At 39.3% G+C, this 19446-nt stretch overlaps 1 protein-coding gene across 6 annotated transcripts in view; it reads left to right on the forward strand.

Annotated features, from left to right (window-relative positions):
• sema5a (sema domain, seven thrombospondin repeats (type 1 and type 1-like), transmembrane domain (TM) and short cytoplasmic domain, (semaphorin) 5A) overlaps positions 1 to 19446 on the forward strand; it is a 157218-nt gene that overhangs the window by 79275 nt on the left and 58497 nt on the right. For all 6 annotated transcript variants that reach the window (XR_536469.2, XR_536468.2, XM_008438633.2 and 3 more), the window contains exons 7-11: positions 5901 to 6114; positions 7772 to 8057; positions 10355 to 10490; positions 15337 to 15541; positions 18923 to 19130. Coding sequence is in view for 4 of the 6 variants with exons in the window: in XM_008438633.2 (XP_008436855.1) it covers positions 5901 to 6114; positions 7772 to 8057; positions 10355 to 10490; positions 15337 to 15541; positions 18923 to 19130 (1049 nt within the window). In the remaining 2 variants the exon portion in view is untranslated. The remainder of the gene's footprint in view (positions 1 to 5900; positions 6115 to 7771; positions 8058 to 10354; positions 10491 to 15336; positions 15542 to 18922; positions 19131 to 19446) is intronic.

Raw genomic sequence — 19446 nt, forward strand, 5'->3', positions numbered from 1 at the left:
GCACAGCTAGATTATGCTCTTCAACAGTATCTTGCATGCGAGTCTCCATGTTGATTGTATAATTGAAATTGTAAATATTCCATCCTGCTATCAGAAGGGGAAAGATTACAAGCAAAATGTGGCGCTTACCTGCTTTCTATTTACTGGTTTCAAACTCGGCTGCTCAGCTTTTGTCTCATGGCGTGTCGCTAGAAGTTTATCATTCAACTTCTCCGCCACACAAATTATCCTTTGTATTCCATCCTTAAATTCACAATAAAAAAAATTCTGGGAAATGCTGCATCAAAGCATTTACAAGTGGCTGCTGCATACTTCTAGAAAGCTGTTCTTTGAGTTGCAGTCAAACTGGTTAACCATACCTTAACCATATCTTCTTTGTATAGCATTCCAGCTTTTTAACTGATATGCATTTTTTTCTTCATTGATAATCATAATCTTGCAGGTTGGTCAAGTGCATCAACTCCCTCGCATCAACGCGAGGGAGCTGCGGCTGCTGGCTCAAAAGAAGCTGGCAGCCGCTACAAAGCACGCATTTTGAGAAATCGTTAGCATAAAAGAGCAGCATTATGACGGGCATGTGAACAATGCAAATTTGAAGACTGGGTTGTTATTTTAATGAAGTGACATTGTTTGAGGGAAAGGTCAGGTTGATCAACTTATTTAATCAAGGTGAGTCGGGAGAATGACACCTCAGCATTCCCTGTTCAAGCTCTCATTGTGCAGCCAGGCATGCTGACTAATTATAAAAATGAATCCTATTAAGGGCCCTGATTTCTGGAATTAATGTTACCCTAAACTTGTTTAGCATTTCAATCAAAATGTTAAGCTCATTACTCTTGTTAATGCTGGCACTGGGCTCCGTGTAAACACTTGTTGACCCTTCTGAAAAGTCATTGAAATTTATTTAGCTTCTGTTCTTTTGTCACATTACTTTTTGTGCACTCCTTCTTTCCCTTATTACATGGAGATGACTCATTTCTCTCTGGCTTCCAGGCGCCTTATTGGATACATTAGAACTATTTTTGGTGAAACTTCTCACTTTGAATTCAGCAGGCTGCACTGAGGTCAACCATGTCTTCTGCGTTTGTTCACTCACTGCAATTGTGAAAAATATAAATTTTATAAGGTGACTAAAATATCTAGGAGATTTCTTCTGGTGACATATGCCCCTGGAGTCAAGTGTAACTGAACTTTTAAAATGTCAGACTATTGCTTTTTTTTTTTTTTTTACCTTATAAGAGTGATATGTCCACATCACCAATCTGCATTTCACTCTTAGAAGAAGACTGGGCAGGAGGTTACAATTGAGATGACATTTGTTTTGGTCCTAAAGCACTGAATTCAAAGGTCAGAAGCTCATAATGACTGCTTACCGCTGTGAAAACACATATAGTTGAAATGCCATGCCATTATTACAGCTGTATTTCTTTAGGAGGTGTCATATTTACGAGCTGAATGTTCGTTAATTTGAAACATGGGTCAGGAACGTCGGCATGAATAGAACGCCGCTCACACAGGTTTTTTTTTATTGACTGTGATGATGAACAGAGTGGCATGAATGTCAATAACTTAACAGAAAACAGGAGAAGCCTAAGACTGTAAGGTATAGAATAAGAAATGGTGCGCTGGCAATAAGGTGCACCTCGTGACTGATTTTGATTAAACTATATTTATTTGTCAAATAGCTATCGCTACTTGAGAGACAGACATCAAATCTTTTGTTTGTTTTTTTAGCTTTGATCTGCCATTGACTTAATCTGAGATGATTCCAATATCCCACATTTATTTCCACATGAAGTGGCTAAAATTACACGAAGGCTAATCGTACCAGGTGTACATGATAAGACGACTGCTTCTCACTATTTCAAGGAGATTCGCCAGGTTTGAACCCCAGACATTTATTTTGGTGAGCTCCTGATTACGAGCTTGAAAGAGTTTCTGTGGCCTTTAGAAAGAAGTTACAGCAGCCAATGTCTGGATGAATCAAATGAATTTCAAGTCATCCATTCCACAGTACGAAACATAGTGAACACCTGGAGGACATTCACAACAACCACCAATTCCCAGGTCTCAATGACCAAGTAAAGTCAACCTGAGAACAGACAACAAGGTGCTAAAAGAGTTCTCCAAAACCTCTGAGTAGTTATTACAGGGCCTACAGTTCAAAGTTGATATTGTTAATGTTAAAGTGAGCGCCTCTGCAATCAGAAAGACAGCAAGTCTCCTTCTTGCAAGTCTCTCATAATAAACTTGCAAATAAGAGACATTTGTCTACATTCCTGAAAAATATAGCAGCCAGCACAGAGTGCAATAGAGCCAGCTGTTCTGGATGGCATTGTTAACATGGCCAGTCCATGTACTTTGGGCAGTGCAGGTAAAATTAATTTGTGGAATGCTAACTATTGGGGCCTGGTGTACTGATGCACTCTTCTACTATAACCTGCAGAGGACAGTGGGTACTTCCCTCAGGCGCTGGCTCCTACCTCGTTTCAAAACGTTCAGAGTACAGAGGAGGTGCTGTAATAATACTCGCACCCGTGAGCGCTCAACTGTGGAGCGTGCCAGGGGCCTCTTAAAACGCCAGTGGCAGTGAGTAAACTTTATTTCACGTCACTGTGGCTACCGGAAAAGATATGTTTCCACCTCTCCACCTCACTCACTTTCATGGCTTTCTGCCTCTGTGAAATTGTGATTTTTCCCTCGTTTCCTCATCATTGCTATTGTTAATAACGAAATAGCATGATAAGCTGGCTCATTTAAATTAACACTGACATTCACGAGGTGCTTCGCATTGACCATTTATGGTCGAGGGCATGTAGAGGGCAGAACCTGAGGCGGGACCTTGTGCACAAACTTTTAGGTACAGCTGTGATTTATCGAGGAAAATTGCTTAATGGTTTTCGCATGCACATGGTTTTATAAATCAGAACGTGTTTTCATCCGGTTCTATTCACTATCCAGTTCCTCTCTGCTTTTCTAATGTTGATTTAAATTTATTGTAAATTATTGGTCGCCCTGTCAATTACCAGGTCTGAAATATGCAAGCCAGCTGATAGTTTTCTTGCCATATTTAGCAGGTGAAAACTCTTACTCTGATTGTTGAGTTTCTCATTCTTTTAAGAATTATTCAAAGAGTCGATGGTTTCTCTTTGTAAGCTGTGATCCATCTCCTTCCACAAAGTCCCTGGAGCGTCCAAGCCCTGCAGCTGCTTGCTCTATACAGGGACGACTTTCACTTCCCTTCCTTCAAAATGAAACGGCTTCTTTGCCATCTATTTATTCCTCCTCTTCTTCTTTTTCTCAATGACCCAGCTGACCTAATAAAATGACTCCTGCCAACGGAATCGGCCGTGTCAATACCAGGCTTTCACCTCAGACTGGCAAAGCTCACACAGGGTTGCTTCTCTGTTGTGGTTTGGGTTGGCATTAGAGAGCAGATAGGACAATTTTTTTTTTTTATCCAAATCGACAGGCTCTAGGAAATTGCCGAAAGACGCTGCCTGGTTCCTCTAAGCACATTGCTCTGAATTCACCTTAACCCTCTCTTGGGGATTAGGACAAGAAATTTGTAGATTAATAAAAGTGAGTGAAGAGAGACGAGATTGAGCTAAGAATCATTGGAAGCATGCACGGTCTCCTGAGACTTCACACTGGTTGTAGATCTCAAGCACTGAACTTGACTGATTGATAGAAAAGTAACTGTACAATGGTCACAAACGAACCGACCATCTTGATTTACTCATTTGCCATGGGAACTTCGATGAATATTGAAAGTACACATGCCGTGACATAAATCCTGCATGCCGTTTTGCTTTTGCACCATAAAATATAATTACATCTTAGATTGGAAAATTGCAATTCTCCTTTTCCCTTTCCAGAGCGCACTTGCAGAGCCATGTACTATGGCTCTTCAGCAACCAGTCCAGCGTGTCAGGGATAAGCCAAGGTCAAGCTGTAAAGTATTTTTAAAAAGCGGGACCTTGGATTTGGCTTTATATTCAAAGGCGAAATGCAGCGGAGCAGTTCATCGCACATCAAGCCTTTTTTGTAACTCAGAGTGGCAACTCAAACATGTGGTTTAACAATGTTCCATGTTGACGAACAGCTGGTTGTTCTGTAGAGACACCAGAAACCAAACCATTAAAGCACTTCAGCCAAGATGAATTCTGTTGGTCCTGAACAGGTGGTTTCTTACCATTAGACTAAAAAGCAGCTGTTGTGCTTGTGTGTTTTACGACGCTGATTATTCTGAATGTGCTCTCTAATTATGCTCCTTGCTTCTGAAGGTTCTGGTTGTACATATTGTTGTGTGCTTCACAGTAGATGTAAACAAAGCAAAATGTTATGAGATGAGGTATTTTCTGCTGCTTGTGCTATTTGCATATTGGCAGGAACAAACAACACAGCTGCACACTTCTTTGATTTGCATTTTAATGTTGCCATTTGATGCTTTGTCCTATATATTGTTGCTGTTGTCCTACATCCCTATGCTTAGAAATAAACTTACTTTAGTGCCTGCTACTGCATGATACAGCACCAATAGCAATTGTTGGTAGCTGCGGTAAAGATATTTGAAAACCGTAAGATATTGGATCTTTTATTCAAGTAGTATTACTAAAAATAAAAGTTAAAGTTAATTTATTTAATCAGAGGGTGGAATCTCACCTAAAAAGTAACCGTTTCCAGTCTTTGGGTCACAATTTCTATAAAATAAACTTTCTAAAAGTTTTTTTTGTGATTTTTACTTTACCTTTCTCTTTGAATTGGAGTGTCTCTGGGTGTAACTGCATTTGAAAAGGAGAAGGACAAAAGTGCATGCCGTTAAAGTAGAGCAGATGTGGGTTTATCTCCCAAAGTTGTGAAATGATTATAAGAAAATAGTTATTTGCCCAATGTTGCCCATGTCTTCAGTAGGAACAATAATTAAAACATTTTAAACAACAATGGTGATTCGCACAGCTGCTCGAGGACCAGAGTTTGCCCTGCAACCATCAAGCAGGATATCGATTGTAAGAGAGATAAAAGAAATTTAAAAAAAACACTATTAAAATAGTAGCAATTTTGGCTCACCAAGGCATGTTAACAAAGGTTGTTTTAAATCTGGCCATTAGAGTGCAGTTCTGAGTTAGCTTCCAAATTTAGAGGAAAGTAGCAAACATGAGGACATTTGCTAATTGTCTATATTGCACATTTCACACGGGGACATAAAAAGAGGCACCATAGTAGACAGACATAGCCTGTGCAGACATTGAATAAACTGCAGCATATGGAAAGGTTAGCATTTCCATTGTCTCCTTTGTTCCTTTTCCATGACACCATAGGCGTTTTGGAAGACGAGGTTATTTCAAATAAAACGTGGTTGGTGTTTGACGTAAAACATAAATTGAGTCATCACTGGAATCCGAAACATATGCCCAATTCAAGTCGGTAAGACTTCACCAGAGAAAATATGAAGCCTCTTCTAAGGGCAAGACATTCTGCAAGCCTACCAAAAGCCTGTGGGATGAGATGAGCAGACGAAAAGACAGCATAAGGAATGCAGGGTTTTGAATGACTATGAAAGCAAACCTTAGGGGAAGACTAAGTGTTGTCCTGTTGTTATAAAATGGTTTTACAAAGTATTAACAGCTGTGTTGCAAATACATTTATTACATGCAATCTTGTAAAAATAATTTCTTTCTTAACACAACTAAATGCAGCTAAATTAGGGTTGGGATATATAGACTTGATATATCTTTTAACAAACTGCAAATTAGGGAGCAAGGCGTTTTCTTCATGTTGTAAATAAAAGGAAACCCACTCTGTAGTAGCACAGAGACAGCTCTATTCTCGTCAATATTTTGTTCTTGATCACTTTTTCTTGATCTCCCACTTTAACCTGACTTTCCACTATATTGCAGCTGACGAACCTGACTGAGATCCACGATCAGATCAGCGGGATGGCTCGGTGTCCCTACAATCCCCTGCACAACTCCACAGCCCTCATCACGTCCAGCGGAGAGCTCTACGCCGCCACCGCCATGGACTTCTCTGGAAGAGACCCGGCCATCTACCGCAGCCTTGGCGGACTGCCACCATTACGCACTGCCCAGTACAACTCCAAGTGGCTAAACGGTAGGCAGTAAACGGCAGCTAATTGCTATATTTTGTGTACATACGTGTAAAAACTAGCCTGTGCCATTGCCTGCCTGTGCAATTCTGCTCTAAAACAATCCTCGCTTCCAGCACATTCTGGGCTTCCTCCCCTTGACTCAGATTTTCTCCGGTTTAGTTTTGACCACGTCAATCAGCGAACAGAAGCAGATGTTGTGAATGACGATGTCGATTTTCTGCCTGTAGCTTTAGCAGTGGCAGTGGAGGGAAGTAAACGAAGTTGTTCAGTCGATGTAGGCCACTCTTCCAAATATTAAATAAACATTAACAGCCGCCCCGTTTGGATCGGAACCTTCGCTCTCCACAAATGGAGGACGGTTGCTTACAGCGAAGGTAACTTCCGGTAAGCTTCGTCATGGGCAAACGTTAGCAACTGGGTGAAATGTAAAACCTCAGACCCTCTGTATGAAGCAGATAGCGTAGGACAAGGGCCTGGCTATGCAAGAACAACATTATACAAAGATATTTGAAAGATTACACTGAATGCGTATGTCACTACGATGCTTGAAATATTTGCACTGCAAGAGGAGAGTGCAAATCTTACACAGCCACTTGCATCTGTAATATTTTATTCTCCAAGAAACCTTTAGTAATCAGCCCCAAGCAAAGCAAATACTGCTCTGAACGATAATATTCATTTGCCGTTTAACGGTGAAACAAAATGTTTCTAGAGTTTCATGTCAACAAGAAAATCTGTGTGTGGTTTAAAAAACAAACACCTTACCCTTTCTTTAAGGAGATCTCAAGTTTGAAGTCCAGAAAAATCAATGGTGTTTTTTTTTTTCCCCCCTTAAAGCTCAAAGACATCGCAGAGCAGATTGGGGAACTTCAAATAGCTTAAGATGTCCATCCTACACAGGAGCAGGTCAATCAGTATCTTGTCTGCGAGTGACTTTTTTCCTGATTCACATTTAAGCTAAATTGAAAAAACAAATTTAAAACTACCTCATACCTTGCTTGGCAGCCACCTTCTGGGAGAAGGCTTAATAACTAATTTTATGGGGAATTGATTTTCTTCCTCCGTCTCCCCCTGCGCTGCCCTCTGAAGGTGCAGAGAAGAAAAGGGCAAAAATGAGATGGAGGGAGAGAGGAAAAGGGGGGGGCACATTTTCCTTTAAAGCCAAATTAAATCACCGTCAGAAAGAATAAAGTGCGCATTTTAGATCCAATAATGTCATACATAAAGATGAACGCTTTAGCTGTAGCCGTGTCATGGAGGTTGCATGTTTTAGATAGGGTGAGAGCTATTACCCTCCACCTGTTTTGGTCATTTCTCAGCCTAACCTTTAGGTTTGGGGAGTGAAAAATGAGCTTTCTTATTACAACACAAAGCCATTAATAACATAGCCTGTAGTTATTAATCCTGATCACCTGCTGTTGTGTGGGCCGCATGCACGCTCACACACACTATGAGCCAATCAGTCATAATGTGTAGCCTATCGCTCTCCCACTCCATCCACCTCCCACAGCCTTAAATATATTTCTGTCTGTATTTTTCTTCATCTGTCTGCACTTCATCTTCTTTCTTTTTTTTCCTGGCTGTCATTGAGTTTTCTTTCTGGGTCGTTTATATATTTTTTTTCTGTCCAGTTCATTTTTGCCACCTCTTTTTCAACAGAGCCAAATTTCGTCTCCTCCTATGACATCGGCAACTTCACTTACTTTTTCTTCCGAGAAAACGCGGTGGAGCATGACTGCGGCAGGACCGTGTTTTCCCGAGCCGGACGTGTTTGCAAGAATGACATCGGTGGCCGCTTCCTGCTGGAGGATACGTGGACCACCTTCATGAAAGCCAGGCTGAACTGCTCCAGGCCAGGAGAAATTCCCTTCAACTACAACGAGCTGCAGGGCACCTTCTACCTGCCTGAGCTGGAGCTGCTCTATGGCATTTTTACGACTAATGTGTAAGTGATGTTGCGTGATCAAATTCTCAGTCGTTCAAATTTATGCTAAACCTAAACATCCTCCATTAATCCACCACACACTGCACAGCTACCAGTGTTGTGAAGATACCAACCATTTCTGTGGTGCAGAGCACATTGCTGAGTCTTTTCATGTTCAGTTTTTCAGATGAAACCACAAAAGCCATCCAAACCTAAGCTAAAAAAAAACAAAAACTCTTTCATAAACAACATAGTCGTTTTTTCTTTTACATGTTCTCAAAATATATTCAAAATATATTTGTTAATTCACTCATTCGTCTACCTCTACTACTATACCTTATTATCACCACCACAGTGTCAAGCTATAGCATAAAAAAAGACTGGAAAAACAAGAAACTCTCCTATACTGGTTTTGTAAAGCAGCACCGCTTTGCCTACTATTATTATTATTATTTCATGTAAATTCAGAAGCTTAGATACAGTTAGTGTACACTGCTATGCCTTCAAATAATTTGAACGCGGCCTAGATGATAAGGATAGGGATTTCTTAGCTTTATTTTTTTAGGGTAATCTAAACCCTTGGAGTTATTCTAAGATATGCCTGTTGATTTTTGTAAGGCAACTCCCAAAACACACATCGTTGGGAAAATCTAAAGAAAGATCGAGGGTCAGGGAATGAATTGTGGACCTCCACAAATCTGATTCACTTTTGTGTTGTCCACATTGAAATTAGTCCTTTAATGACATGAAATGAAAAGAAAATTAATAAGGAAAATGCCAGATTACAATTTGCACAAAGATGTCAGCCATGTCATGCGTCTGATGAAAGATAGATTGAAGTGTTTGACCAAAAAGAACATTTGGTTGGAAAATAGTTTCAGCTTGCAGGCTTTGAAATATCATCCTGTCTGGGATGATATGTACCAAAATGAAAGCATCGTGGTACAGCTAATATTTTGTTCATGACAAAAATAGATGGCACTACAAGAAAAAAAAAAAAATCTTGTAAAGCAGCATCTCAAGACATAACAATAAAAACGCAACTCCACTCACAAAAGCAAATGGCAGCAGTTTGCACTCAGTGTGGTGCTCCAGATTAGGGACAGAAACTATTTAACAACCTGCTTGTTGTTGCTTTTTGGGACCGGTAATGTCTACCTGAAGGCAGCAGTTCAAAAGAATGAAGTGCTGGGTTAGATGTGTCCTTTAGAGTGAACATTGGGGAGGAAGTTAAGGTTTTCGGCACAAATAGACTTTCAAATGGATCTTTATACCACCAAATGCATTACAGTGTGGTTTAAGGAATGTAACAAGCATCATCATTAATGAACAATGAACCAAAGTTGTACAGGTTAAAATTAAACTTCAATGTCAGGAAGAAAAACAGTAGTCTTGTTTATCTGTATGTAAATATCTGTAGATTCAGAAGAGTGTTATACATTTTGCTCCGTACTAATACACACCTGGCAGTGCAGCATTCTCTCTTTCACATTTAGATATGAACCATATTTTTTTATATAATGATATGCATGGCAAGATAAGAAACAGTGTGCATCTGATGAAGAGTTTGAATGCATTTCATGCTTTATCTGAGAGGCCTTTTACGTTCTTATGACTGATTGGATGTGCCAATTTTACAATCTAATCTCACATTAAGTGTTTAATCCTCTGTTTTACTCTCTTTTCCTTCTTATTTCCTGTTATTTAAACTGCTGTACAGCCACTTGCCCTATCATTAAAGCTGAGTAATCAATTCTTTACAGTCAATGCCTTCATGCAGCGGAGAAAAAAAAAAAAAACATTTGAAGGGTATTGGAAACATTTCCCCCTACAGGCACAGAGCTTAATGAACAGCTGCACTGGATTATAATTCACATCGCCAAAAGTCTTGCAGTTTGAGTCGAGAGTTAATGCTCTCATTCTTTACTTTCTCTTCCAAGCGAGGCGACTGGTACTTGTTGAAACTGACAGCTTAAAAAGTCAAAGCTGTATTTCAGCTCAGAGATCTATACCGTTAATCAGAAAAGCCGAGCAGCTTAATTGTGCCTTGTTGCTGGATTTATAGTCTAATAATGACAGTCACGAGCGATGCAGAGGGTGTCTGTCTCTTTAGGGTTTGATTTTTTTATTGTTGTTGCCATCATGTCGAGGTAATCCTAACGAAAGCACACAAAATCTGATGTGCTTCTACGTTGAGCTGAGTTTTTGTTGTTGTAAATTTGATGATGCTAATCTTTGTTTTTGTTTTCTTTCCACTCTCCTTCCTTTTTTGAGGGGATGTCTACTCTTTTTTTTTTCCTTCTATTCTCAACCATCAGAAACAGCATTGCTGCATCTGCAGTGTGTGCCTTCAATCTCAGTGCCATATCCCAGGTTTTTAATGGACCTTTTAAGTACCAGGAAAACTCGCGATCGGCTTGGCTGCCCTACCCCAACCCAAACCAAAACTTTCAGGTAATGTATGCGTATTCATCCGTAAGGTATCATGTTATGCCGCGATGGAATCTAATGGTGTGACAACCTCTGGAAAAAATACCATAGTATTTACACAGCTCTAAAAGATTTGAAAATGCTTTTACAATAACAGGAGCATTTTCTGTAAATTTGGAGTTGTTTATGCAGGATATCTTGGAAGTTTTTAAGAAAGTCCATCCAAAACAAAAATGTTACAATAAATCAGGTTCATGATAACCTTAGGTGGTTAATGCTTCTTTCTGCATTTCAGACCTTTTGAGGTCTGTATGTAAACTCCACATTAGGGGTGTTTCAGTGTTGATAAGAATATTAAACCAAAAACAAAAGGCCTTTGATATGATTAGGAAATCAGGACCAATCTGTAAAAAGAGGGACATTTTTGCACACTTAATGAAGAATAAGTGTTCCTCACCCATTCACCTCAGAGGAAGCTCTTCACATATGATATAATTTCTTCTAAGTATCTATTAAGTGCGTCTTCTCTCACAATCACGTACATTATGGCTGCTCATTATAAACTCTGTTGTATAGGTCATTCATTCCTTGAAGATATCTCATGAAGTCGCCCTTAATAAACGTAACTTATTTTTGCACTGGTAATTCTTTATGTTTATGCCCTACCCTAAAACCTGAAGGTGTATGGAAAGCATCTTATTTTGATTTAAGGCACCATTCCATAGTGATGGCGCGGAGGGAATGCGTTATTAGCAGAACAAGTGGCTCTCGCTTTTTGCAGCCGTAGCAGATAGTGAGAGAGCTAATCCACCCGGCTTTCCGTGAGGAATTGAATTCCCTATGAGGTGTGGCCACCGGTGGGTGACACTTGCCTCGCTTTCTCAGACGTTTCTCATCACCAGCCTCCATCATGTCGCCGCCTGAGCCAGCACATGCGAGAGCCCTCAATCGAGAACTAACACATGCATTATCTATAATGGCGTTGCTCATGCAGAAAAGGCGAAAGGAATGCTCAGAGGGGGGAAAAAAAAAAGGTGCAAGCTTTGATGGTATGCTGTATGCACACGTGCCCACACGCCAATAAATCTGTGACATAGAATCTACCTCTCTGTCGTCATGCATTCTCATATCTTGCTTGTCAGCAGCTAGTTTAGCAAAAACAAACTTCATGAAAATCAATTTTCCTTATCTGGTCAGAGCTGACTGCAAATTTATGCCCTTCAATGTGCTATAGGAACATCACATCGGGGGAGCCTGCGCTTCATATTTTTTGTTACGCTTCAAGAGGATAAACGTGGATCCGTCTCACCTCTCTTTCCCCACCATCTTCCTGACTTAAGCTTGGGTACAATGTTTGCTCCTTACCAATGGACCAATGCTCACTTTATCTAGGTTTCAGTGACATCTTCATCAAGCATTTGTCAATGTTGGGATTTACAAGCGCAAGATTTATAGCTCTTTCTCAAGCCAGCACACATACACTTTCACAGAAGCGCAGGCACCTACAGGCATCTATAAAAATCAAGGAGCCACCAAAACCACACACCTCACATATCACACATAAAATACATTTGTTGTACAGCTACGTTGCCCGAAAAAAGAAGGAATAGACCTGCCAGGTGAGGATAATTATGATTATGAAGAGATGCCTGAACACACACATGCACACATATTGGTCATTGATTGAGAGCCTAATTCTCAGTCTGCAGAGAAAATCCCTCCATTCATTTGAAACTCAGCGATTGATCCTGCAGGGTTTGTTCAGGCAATGAGTTATGTTCATTGTGTATTACTGCCTAATATTGGGTTTATGTCATTTTATAATAGATTATTATATATATAAAAAAAAAATCTTTATTCAGCCACAGAAATAGAAACATTTGTTAAGTTTGACTAACAGGCAAAAGCAAGTATTTTTTTTTCTTTTAGTTTTTAGTAAGTTTATTTACTAAAATAAACTTATTTTAGTAAATAAGTTTATAATTCAGTCTGCCTCCAGTTAAGGTAAATAGTTATGGAAACAATTCTGTTATCGTATTTGAATTGTGAAAATAAGCTAGAATTAAACTAAAACTAGATATTTTTTGAGAAAAAAGGTTAATGGTTAGTCTTTTGGGATGATGTAACATTATACAGTGCCTGACAAAAGTGCCCAGAACTCTTACATTTTTTTTTTTCATATTTTGTCACATTACAGTGAAAAACCTTGACATGTTGTAATGGTGTTTTATGTGAAAGAATACAAAGCAGAGTGAAACTGAAAATGATACATAGTTTGTTACATTTTTTACAAATAAAAATCCTAAAAATTTTAGCACACCTTTGTTTTTATCCCCTTTCATTCTGAGAAGCCTAAGTAGATTTCCCACAGTTCCTTCCCCTGCCTGATGTAGGAGAAAGAATAAAGGACTAACATAAGTCTAGATAGAGAAGAAGGAGCCAGATATTTACAACAATTAACCCATTGTCTTTACAAATGGGGTTCAACCGACCCCACACTCGTAAAACTTGTATCATTTGCCACAGTCCTCCTCGTTTGCCTCAGTCCTAGCACGCACAATGTTAATGTTGATATATATGTTGACGTATTTTGTTAAAGCCAATATGGCCGACAGACAGAAAAGCATGCCAACCGACCCGGTCCTTCCTTCTACTGTAGACGACTCTTGCAGGTAAAAAAAAAATTGTGACATCAGATAACCCCTAAAGAACAATATTACAGATGTATTTTTCAAATAACTTTGTATTTGGAGAAAATTACAATTGATCACCTAAAAAAAATAATAATACATTTTTTTTTTTACAATTTTTTTCCCTATCTTTTTTCATACCTTAAGAAAATCAAAAAAAAAAAAAAAACATCCTGATACAAAGGATCATAATTAATGCATGAAAGGGTTAAAATACAACAAACATAGCCAAAAGCCCAAGAAGGGCAAAATGTGAAAAATGTCAAGAAGTATGAACACTGTCCTTTGCCAGGTTCAGCAAATCCAACAAAGATTGGGATCAGGTGTTGCCAAGTGTTAAACGTTTAGTTACTCAGGAAACGCAGAGTCTAAAATGAAATGCCATGATACTAGGAAGACATTTTAAACACACTGCCATTTTGCAAAAACATGGTGTAAAACAACCACGGTTCTGAGTGCCACTTATGTCATCCTGGCAGGGCACTTTGCCCTGATGATGAGAGGGGGAGACAGCTGAGTGTTGGATGGGCCCTCAGCCAAATGATGGTTGTGTCCCTCACCTTGACTCTCTGCTCATAACATCAATTTTGCAGTGCATTCGCTGTAATGGAGCCTCAGTGGCCAGAGCCAAACGCGTAAAATTCTGTCATCCACATTCTTTTTCATCCTTGCACACAATGCAAAAGCAGACCACAAAGGGAAACTTTAGACGTGTGTTACTGAACATCCACACTGCAAACATTCAACATATTTTTTTTTTTTTTTCGCCAGGGGCAGGATGATTATTTGAGACACTGGCAAGCACAGTCTTGTCTGGTAGTCTTTCAGGGCTGCAATTTCTCACATTCTGAACTTGCAGGAGCACTGATCCGTTCATCAGACTAGAAGCCCTTCGTGATTGTCGTTTGTCAGCCCAGTAAAGGCCGAGGATTGATCTGTATAACGTGTCCATAATGCTGCCGTTGAAGCTTGTCTCCCAGGAACAAATCGCCAGCCAGAGTTCAGCCTCAGCTTAGCAGTAAAAAAAGGTGCACTGCTAGCCCGGAGATGAGAAAACGCAATTCGATACTATAATTAAAACAGCAGCGGTCTGTTTTGGGTGGTGTAATTGCCATGCAAGACGTATTTTTGTTTTCGCTGCCCTGTGTTCTGGTGGAAGCCTGTTCTTTGTGAAAGATGCCTCAATTCAAAAATCCGGAGCTCATCATGGGACATCTTTTACTGAGAGGGGCACGCTTGGTTAGCTTTAGTTTCCCAGTTCTCCCTTAGCTATGCCGGCTTTTGTCCTGCACCTTGTCCTCTCCACTTCAAAGAGGAAAAAATTCACACCAGATTCATCATATCATGGAAATGGCTTTTCATATAGGCAAACTTTAGCTACGTACAATGCCGTCCAAAAGTATACAGCCCATTTGGAATTTTTTTTTACATTTTCCCATGTTAAATCCAAAGATATAAATTTAACTTTTGGAAAAAAAAAATTGTATTTCATGATTAGAAGTAGTAATCTATTGATGTGCATTTGCAATTACCACCCCTGGATAAACTTATTCTTAAATATTAAACATTTTTGATTATAACTATAAATCTTACTACCTTTAATAAATCAAGACTTGTCTCCAGAATGAAACAATAAAGCTAGAAAAATGCATTTATTTATTGTCACTCTGTGACAACAGATTTCCTCACCACTAAATCATTGCTTGTCCATCTTTGACACAGAATCCCCGCGAGTCTCTCTAAAAATATTAATAATGAAAACAATGAGGTCTCAGACACTTTTTGAAGTTATCATTTCTGAGCTGAAGAATGACACAATCCGGAAATATTATTTTCCAAGTAGCAATAAAGCTTACCAGCAATATGTATGCATATGAGTGGGGAATCTCATAAAAGAGATAACTACCCACTCAGTGAAACACTCATTCAGTCTCTTTCCATCAAACTCTGTGACTACAAAGCCTTGAAAGTTGGGAGGATAGCAAAACCATCTAAAAGAGGCAATGATCCTCCATGTTCATTTAATCACTCCTTCCCTTAAATTTCCATCTCTTGGTTTATTTCTGAAAAAAAAAAAAAATTCCTAAGCTTATTATCCTGTAATCCTTAAAACCCTAGACTTTTATGAATGTAATGAATTCTAATGTCATATTCTTCCAAACTTTGTTCCATCTGTACAGTGCGGCACCATCAACTCTGGCTCCTATGTGAACCTGACTCAAAGGAACCTGCAGGATGCACAGAAGTTTCTGCTGATGCATGAGGTGGTCCAGCCAGTGGTCCCCGTTCCTTATTTCATGGAAGACAACGTACGCTTCACTCATATAGCAGTGGATGTGGTGCAAGGGAAAGACACGCTGTTCCACATCATTTATTTGGCCACTGGTAAGTACCTTTAACAACTTCTTTTTTCTTCTTTTTTTTTCTAATAAAGAAAAACCTGTGTCAGCAGTACAGGAGAAAGTTGTTCTCTTAGGTTTAGAATTAAACTCACGCAGTTTTTCCCTTGTTTTTGAAAGGTTACTATATTTTTAAAAAAAAAATTCAAAATAAAGGAACAAGTTGTTGTTTATGGTTTCATCCAACAGGAACACTTATTCCTTTTTCCTGTTGATGTTTGACGTTCATACTAAATCAAAAAATAGAAATGCAAGCAAAATTCTTTGCACTAAATATTCGTGAAATGAAATAACCAAACGTTTTTTGAGGGGCAATGCACATTTTGTGGCTCTACACAAATTTATGTTATTGAAGGAAAGGCAAAAATGACTGGATTGTAATCACTTCTACCTATACATGCAATAAGAGCTATGAATATTTTTTTTAGATTGAAAGAAGAAACTGGGGCAAAACTTCAAAATTTATATTCATAGACATCCAGCTTGACTAATTTGGAGATATTTAAAAAAAAAAAACTAAAATTGTGGACAAACTAGCTGTATAATTACTTACTTTTGGTAGTCCTCAGGACTGAGACCTGATAAATTACTTTAATGCACACATTGCTTCAATGTTTTATTCATCTTTACTTTTATTGCTGTGAATGTTGATGGTTCTAAAAAAAATAAAATAAGGCCTCCGAGCTCGAAGGCCTTGAAATGCACTCTGCACATGAAAGAAGTGTCTCGTAAGAAGCAGAACAATACCAGTCAATCTGTATCAACATCATCAAGACATCAAAGCGTCTTCTTTAACATGAGCTTCATGACCTTTTACCTACACATGTTCCACATATGCTACAAAGCCTCATGCAGTCACACATATAGATGACAGAAGAAGCATTTTTTCATGAAAATGTAATCGCTCTTTTGTATTGCACCATAAAACAGCCAATAGTCATGTCTAGAGGGAGACAAATGACACATGTGCGGTCATTACACATTTACTCTGTCCAGTGTGTACGGTTGGCACCATCTGCTTATCAGTACATTGTTTGATCCAAACTGGTGTGATACTGCGATGATGTTAGACTTGGCAACAAAAGGTCTCCAGTTACCTGTTATTATTTGATGAGTTGCTGTAATGTAGCATGGGCGACAAACAGGTGTGCTGAACAGAATTTTGAATGCAGTGACCCACTTTGCTCTACTAATGTACCAAAAAAAAGCCCACTGGGAAATGGCAGCATGATCCTCCTGTTAAAGGGTCTGTGTTATTTTAGGATATTTCACATGTCGTATATGATACACGCATATGTACAGTCACTCTCTCTCACACACACACACACACACTTGCAATCTGTTCCAGTTCACTTCCTCCTTGCTTGGCATCTCCCTCAAAAACTCCCCTCTCATTGTTTGCATGCTACTGTGATCAATGCAGCACTGAACCAGAGCTGCCCACACTGCAAGTTCCCCAGACACTAACCAGACACTAATGAAAACATCTGAACCACTGCCAGGGCCATTGGCTTGCACTCATACTGTACCTAATCACACGCTGTTATTAACGCCTAAACGCACCCCACTGATTGGGGCCATTGTGGGGAAATCTAATAGCTCCAGCCGGGAGTTCAAAGATGTCGAAGTGTGAGGCTCTTTCAAACAAACGTGCAGCTTGCTGAGCAGAGCGGTGAAGCTGTTATTCAGCCTCCTTAGTGTTTCCTGCTGGTCATTTTTCTTTCTCAGTGGTAGATTTGATGGAATAAAGAATCTGAAACGTTGAAGTGCACGCCTCCAAACGCACACAGCAGCACTTTAATACATGCCAAATTAGATAATGGGACATTATGAGATATTTTAGGCTTCAGAAAGAGCCGCTTTATTCTGCCACACAAAGAAAAGTTATTAAAAAAATAGGAAATAAGAACCATGATAGTGTAGCAATTTATTTAAAAACAAAACTAATTTAAATTGGTTTAATAGAAGGGTCATAAATGAAGTTCTGCACACAACTTTGTAATCATAGTTACAAGCTGCTAAAGTAAAAAAAAATACAACTTAGCAAATGTACTTTAACAAATCAAGTTCTAAGTTGAATTTCACTTGCATTGTCTTGTAAAAATATTTACGCTCCTTTAACAATTTTTTTTCATAATCCAATCGCAAACTTCAACATGTCTCATTGGGAATTTAAGGTGGTTGAACAAAATAAAATCAAATAAATCACTGTGAAGCAGAAGGAAGATTTTTACGCAACTAAATGTGTAAATAGTGAATGCCTTTGTGTTAAGCCTTCTGGATCAACATTTTGCAAAATCCCTTCATGCTACAATTGCAGTTGCAAGTTTTTTTGGCGTATCAGCTGTGAGAATCAAATTTGTGTTCATTTTTCTTTGCAAAATATTGAAATTGGATGAAATGTTTATGGATTTGTCTGGACTTAGGCTCATTCATGCATAGCACATTGATATGCTGCGATCTAATCTTTTTTTAGCGTAGCTCTGGTTGCATGTTATCTTTTCAACACTGGTTTTCTTTTTGTTACTCTATGAAGACCAGAACTGCCACTGTTTTGTGTTGTTCTATCACATAAAATCCCAATGAAATATAGAAGTTTAACAAAAAAAACAACAAACAGTACATCTGGTTTTAATTCTGAAAGGTTCAAGACTCTTATTGTATGTATCACCTCAAGTTGCTGCAGCATTACTGACCACACTGCTTGGGGCAAAACTTAACTTTTACATTTCATGCCTTTAAGTTACCTATTAGCATTTTGCCCTTCTCCCTAAACCTCCACTGTACACCTAATTACCTTTGGCTCGCCCAGGGGACTGCAAGTATAATGGATTATGTTTGTTTTAGCTCTCCCAAAAGAAAATTTGCCTCAAAGTGTGTCTCACTGGGCCTACCTTACAAAATTAAAGGTCAGAATACACTCATGGTGACACAGATTTCCACACTTTTCAACACGTTCCGCTCTCTTTTATAGCTACAAAGCAGCTTCATCCCTTAGAATATTCCCTTAAGAAAAAGTAGGCCAGAAATCATGCATTCAGGTGCCTCATCAACTCTTCCGTTATGTCTGCAGTGCTGCATATTGATGCTTTAACCAGGCTTTGTAAATCTAGCCCCATTTCTCTTTTATTCCTCTTTCCACAGCCTTCTTCAGGAAGCGATTGTTCAGTAGTTCACAGTGCTTGAGTGTAGTTCTTCCCATTCAGCATAGATTATTTGTTGGTTTTCCTCTTCAAACCCTCTGTTATTCTTATCCTGCCCTTCCTTTTGCTCTTTCCCCCATTGCTTTACCTTTTCTCTTGTGGATTATCGGCCCCTCTTTCCTCTTTGTGACATAATCCTCTCTTCTCCCCACTTTCCCTTCCAGATTATGGCACTATCAGAAAAGTGCTGTCTCCTCTCAACCAGTCCACGGGGAGCTGCCTATTGGAGGAGATCGAGTTGTTCCCGCCCAGGAAGAGGCAGCCGATACGGAGCCTGCTGATCCTGCACAGCCGCAGCGAGCTTTACGTGGGCTTCAGGGACCAGGTCATCAAGCTACCCCTCAAGAGATGCAGCTACCACAAGAGCAGAGAGTGAGTCCGTGAACAAAGAAAACACTATTAATCTCAATGGGAGCTGTCAAAGGCAAATGTGCAAACAAAGTTTTCGAGCCGTATTTTGTTTTCTTTTTCATAAGATGGTTTTTATCTGAGAGCACCAGGCCTGAGCTAAAACTTTAAATCCTGCAAATCAGCTTTGTCTGATCCACTGGAGGTGCTCGTGGCTGTCCTCTGACTGCCTCCCCAGCTGATTGACCCATTGCGCAAAAACCATGTGCTTTCTGCCTCGTGCAGAGTTCTGAGGTTTAATCAGATATTTTCGGTTTCTGTCTGTCTTGCCACATCTCTG

The sequence above is a fragment of the Poecilia reticulata genome, linkage group LG20, assembly GCF_000633615.1.
Source record: "Poecilia reticulata strain Guanapo linkage group LG20, Guppy_female_1.0+MT, whole genome shotgun sequence".
NCBI lineage: Eukaryota > Metazoa > Chordata > Actinopteri > Cyprinodontiformes > Poeciliidae > Poecilia > Poecilia reticulata.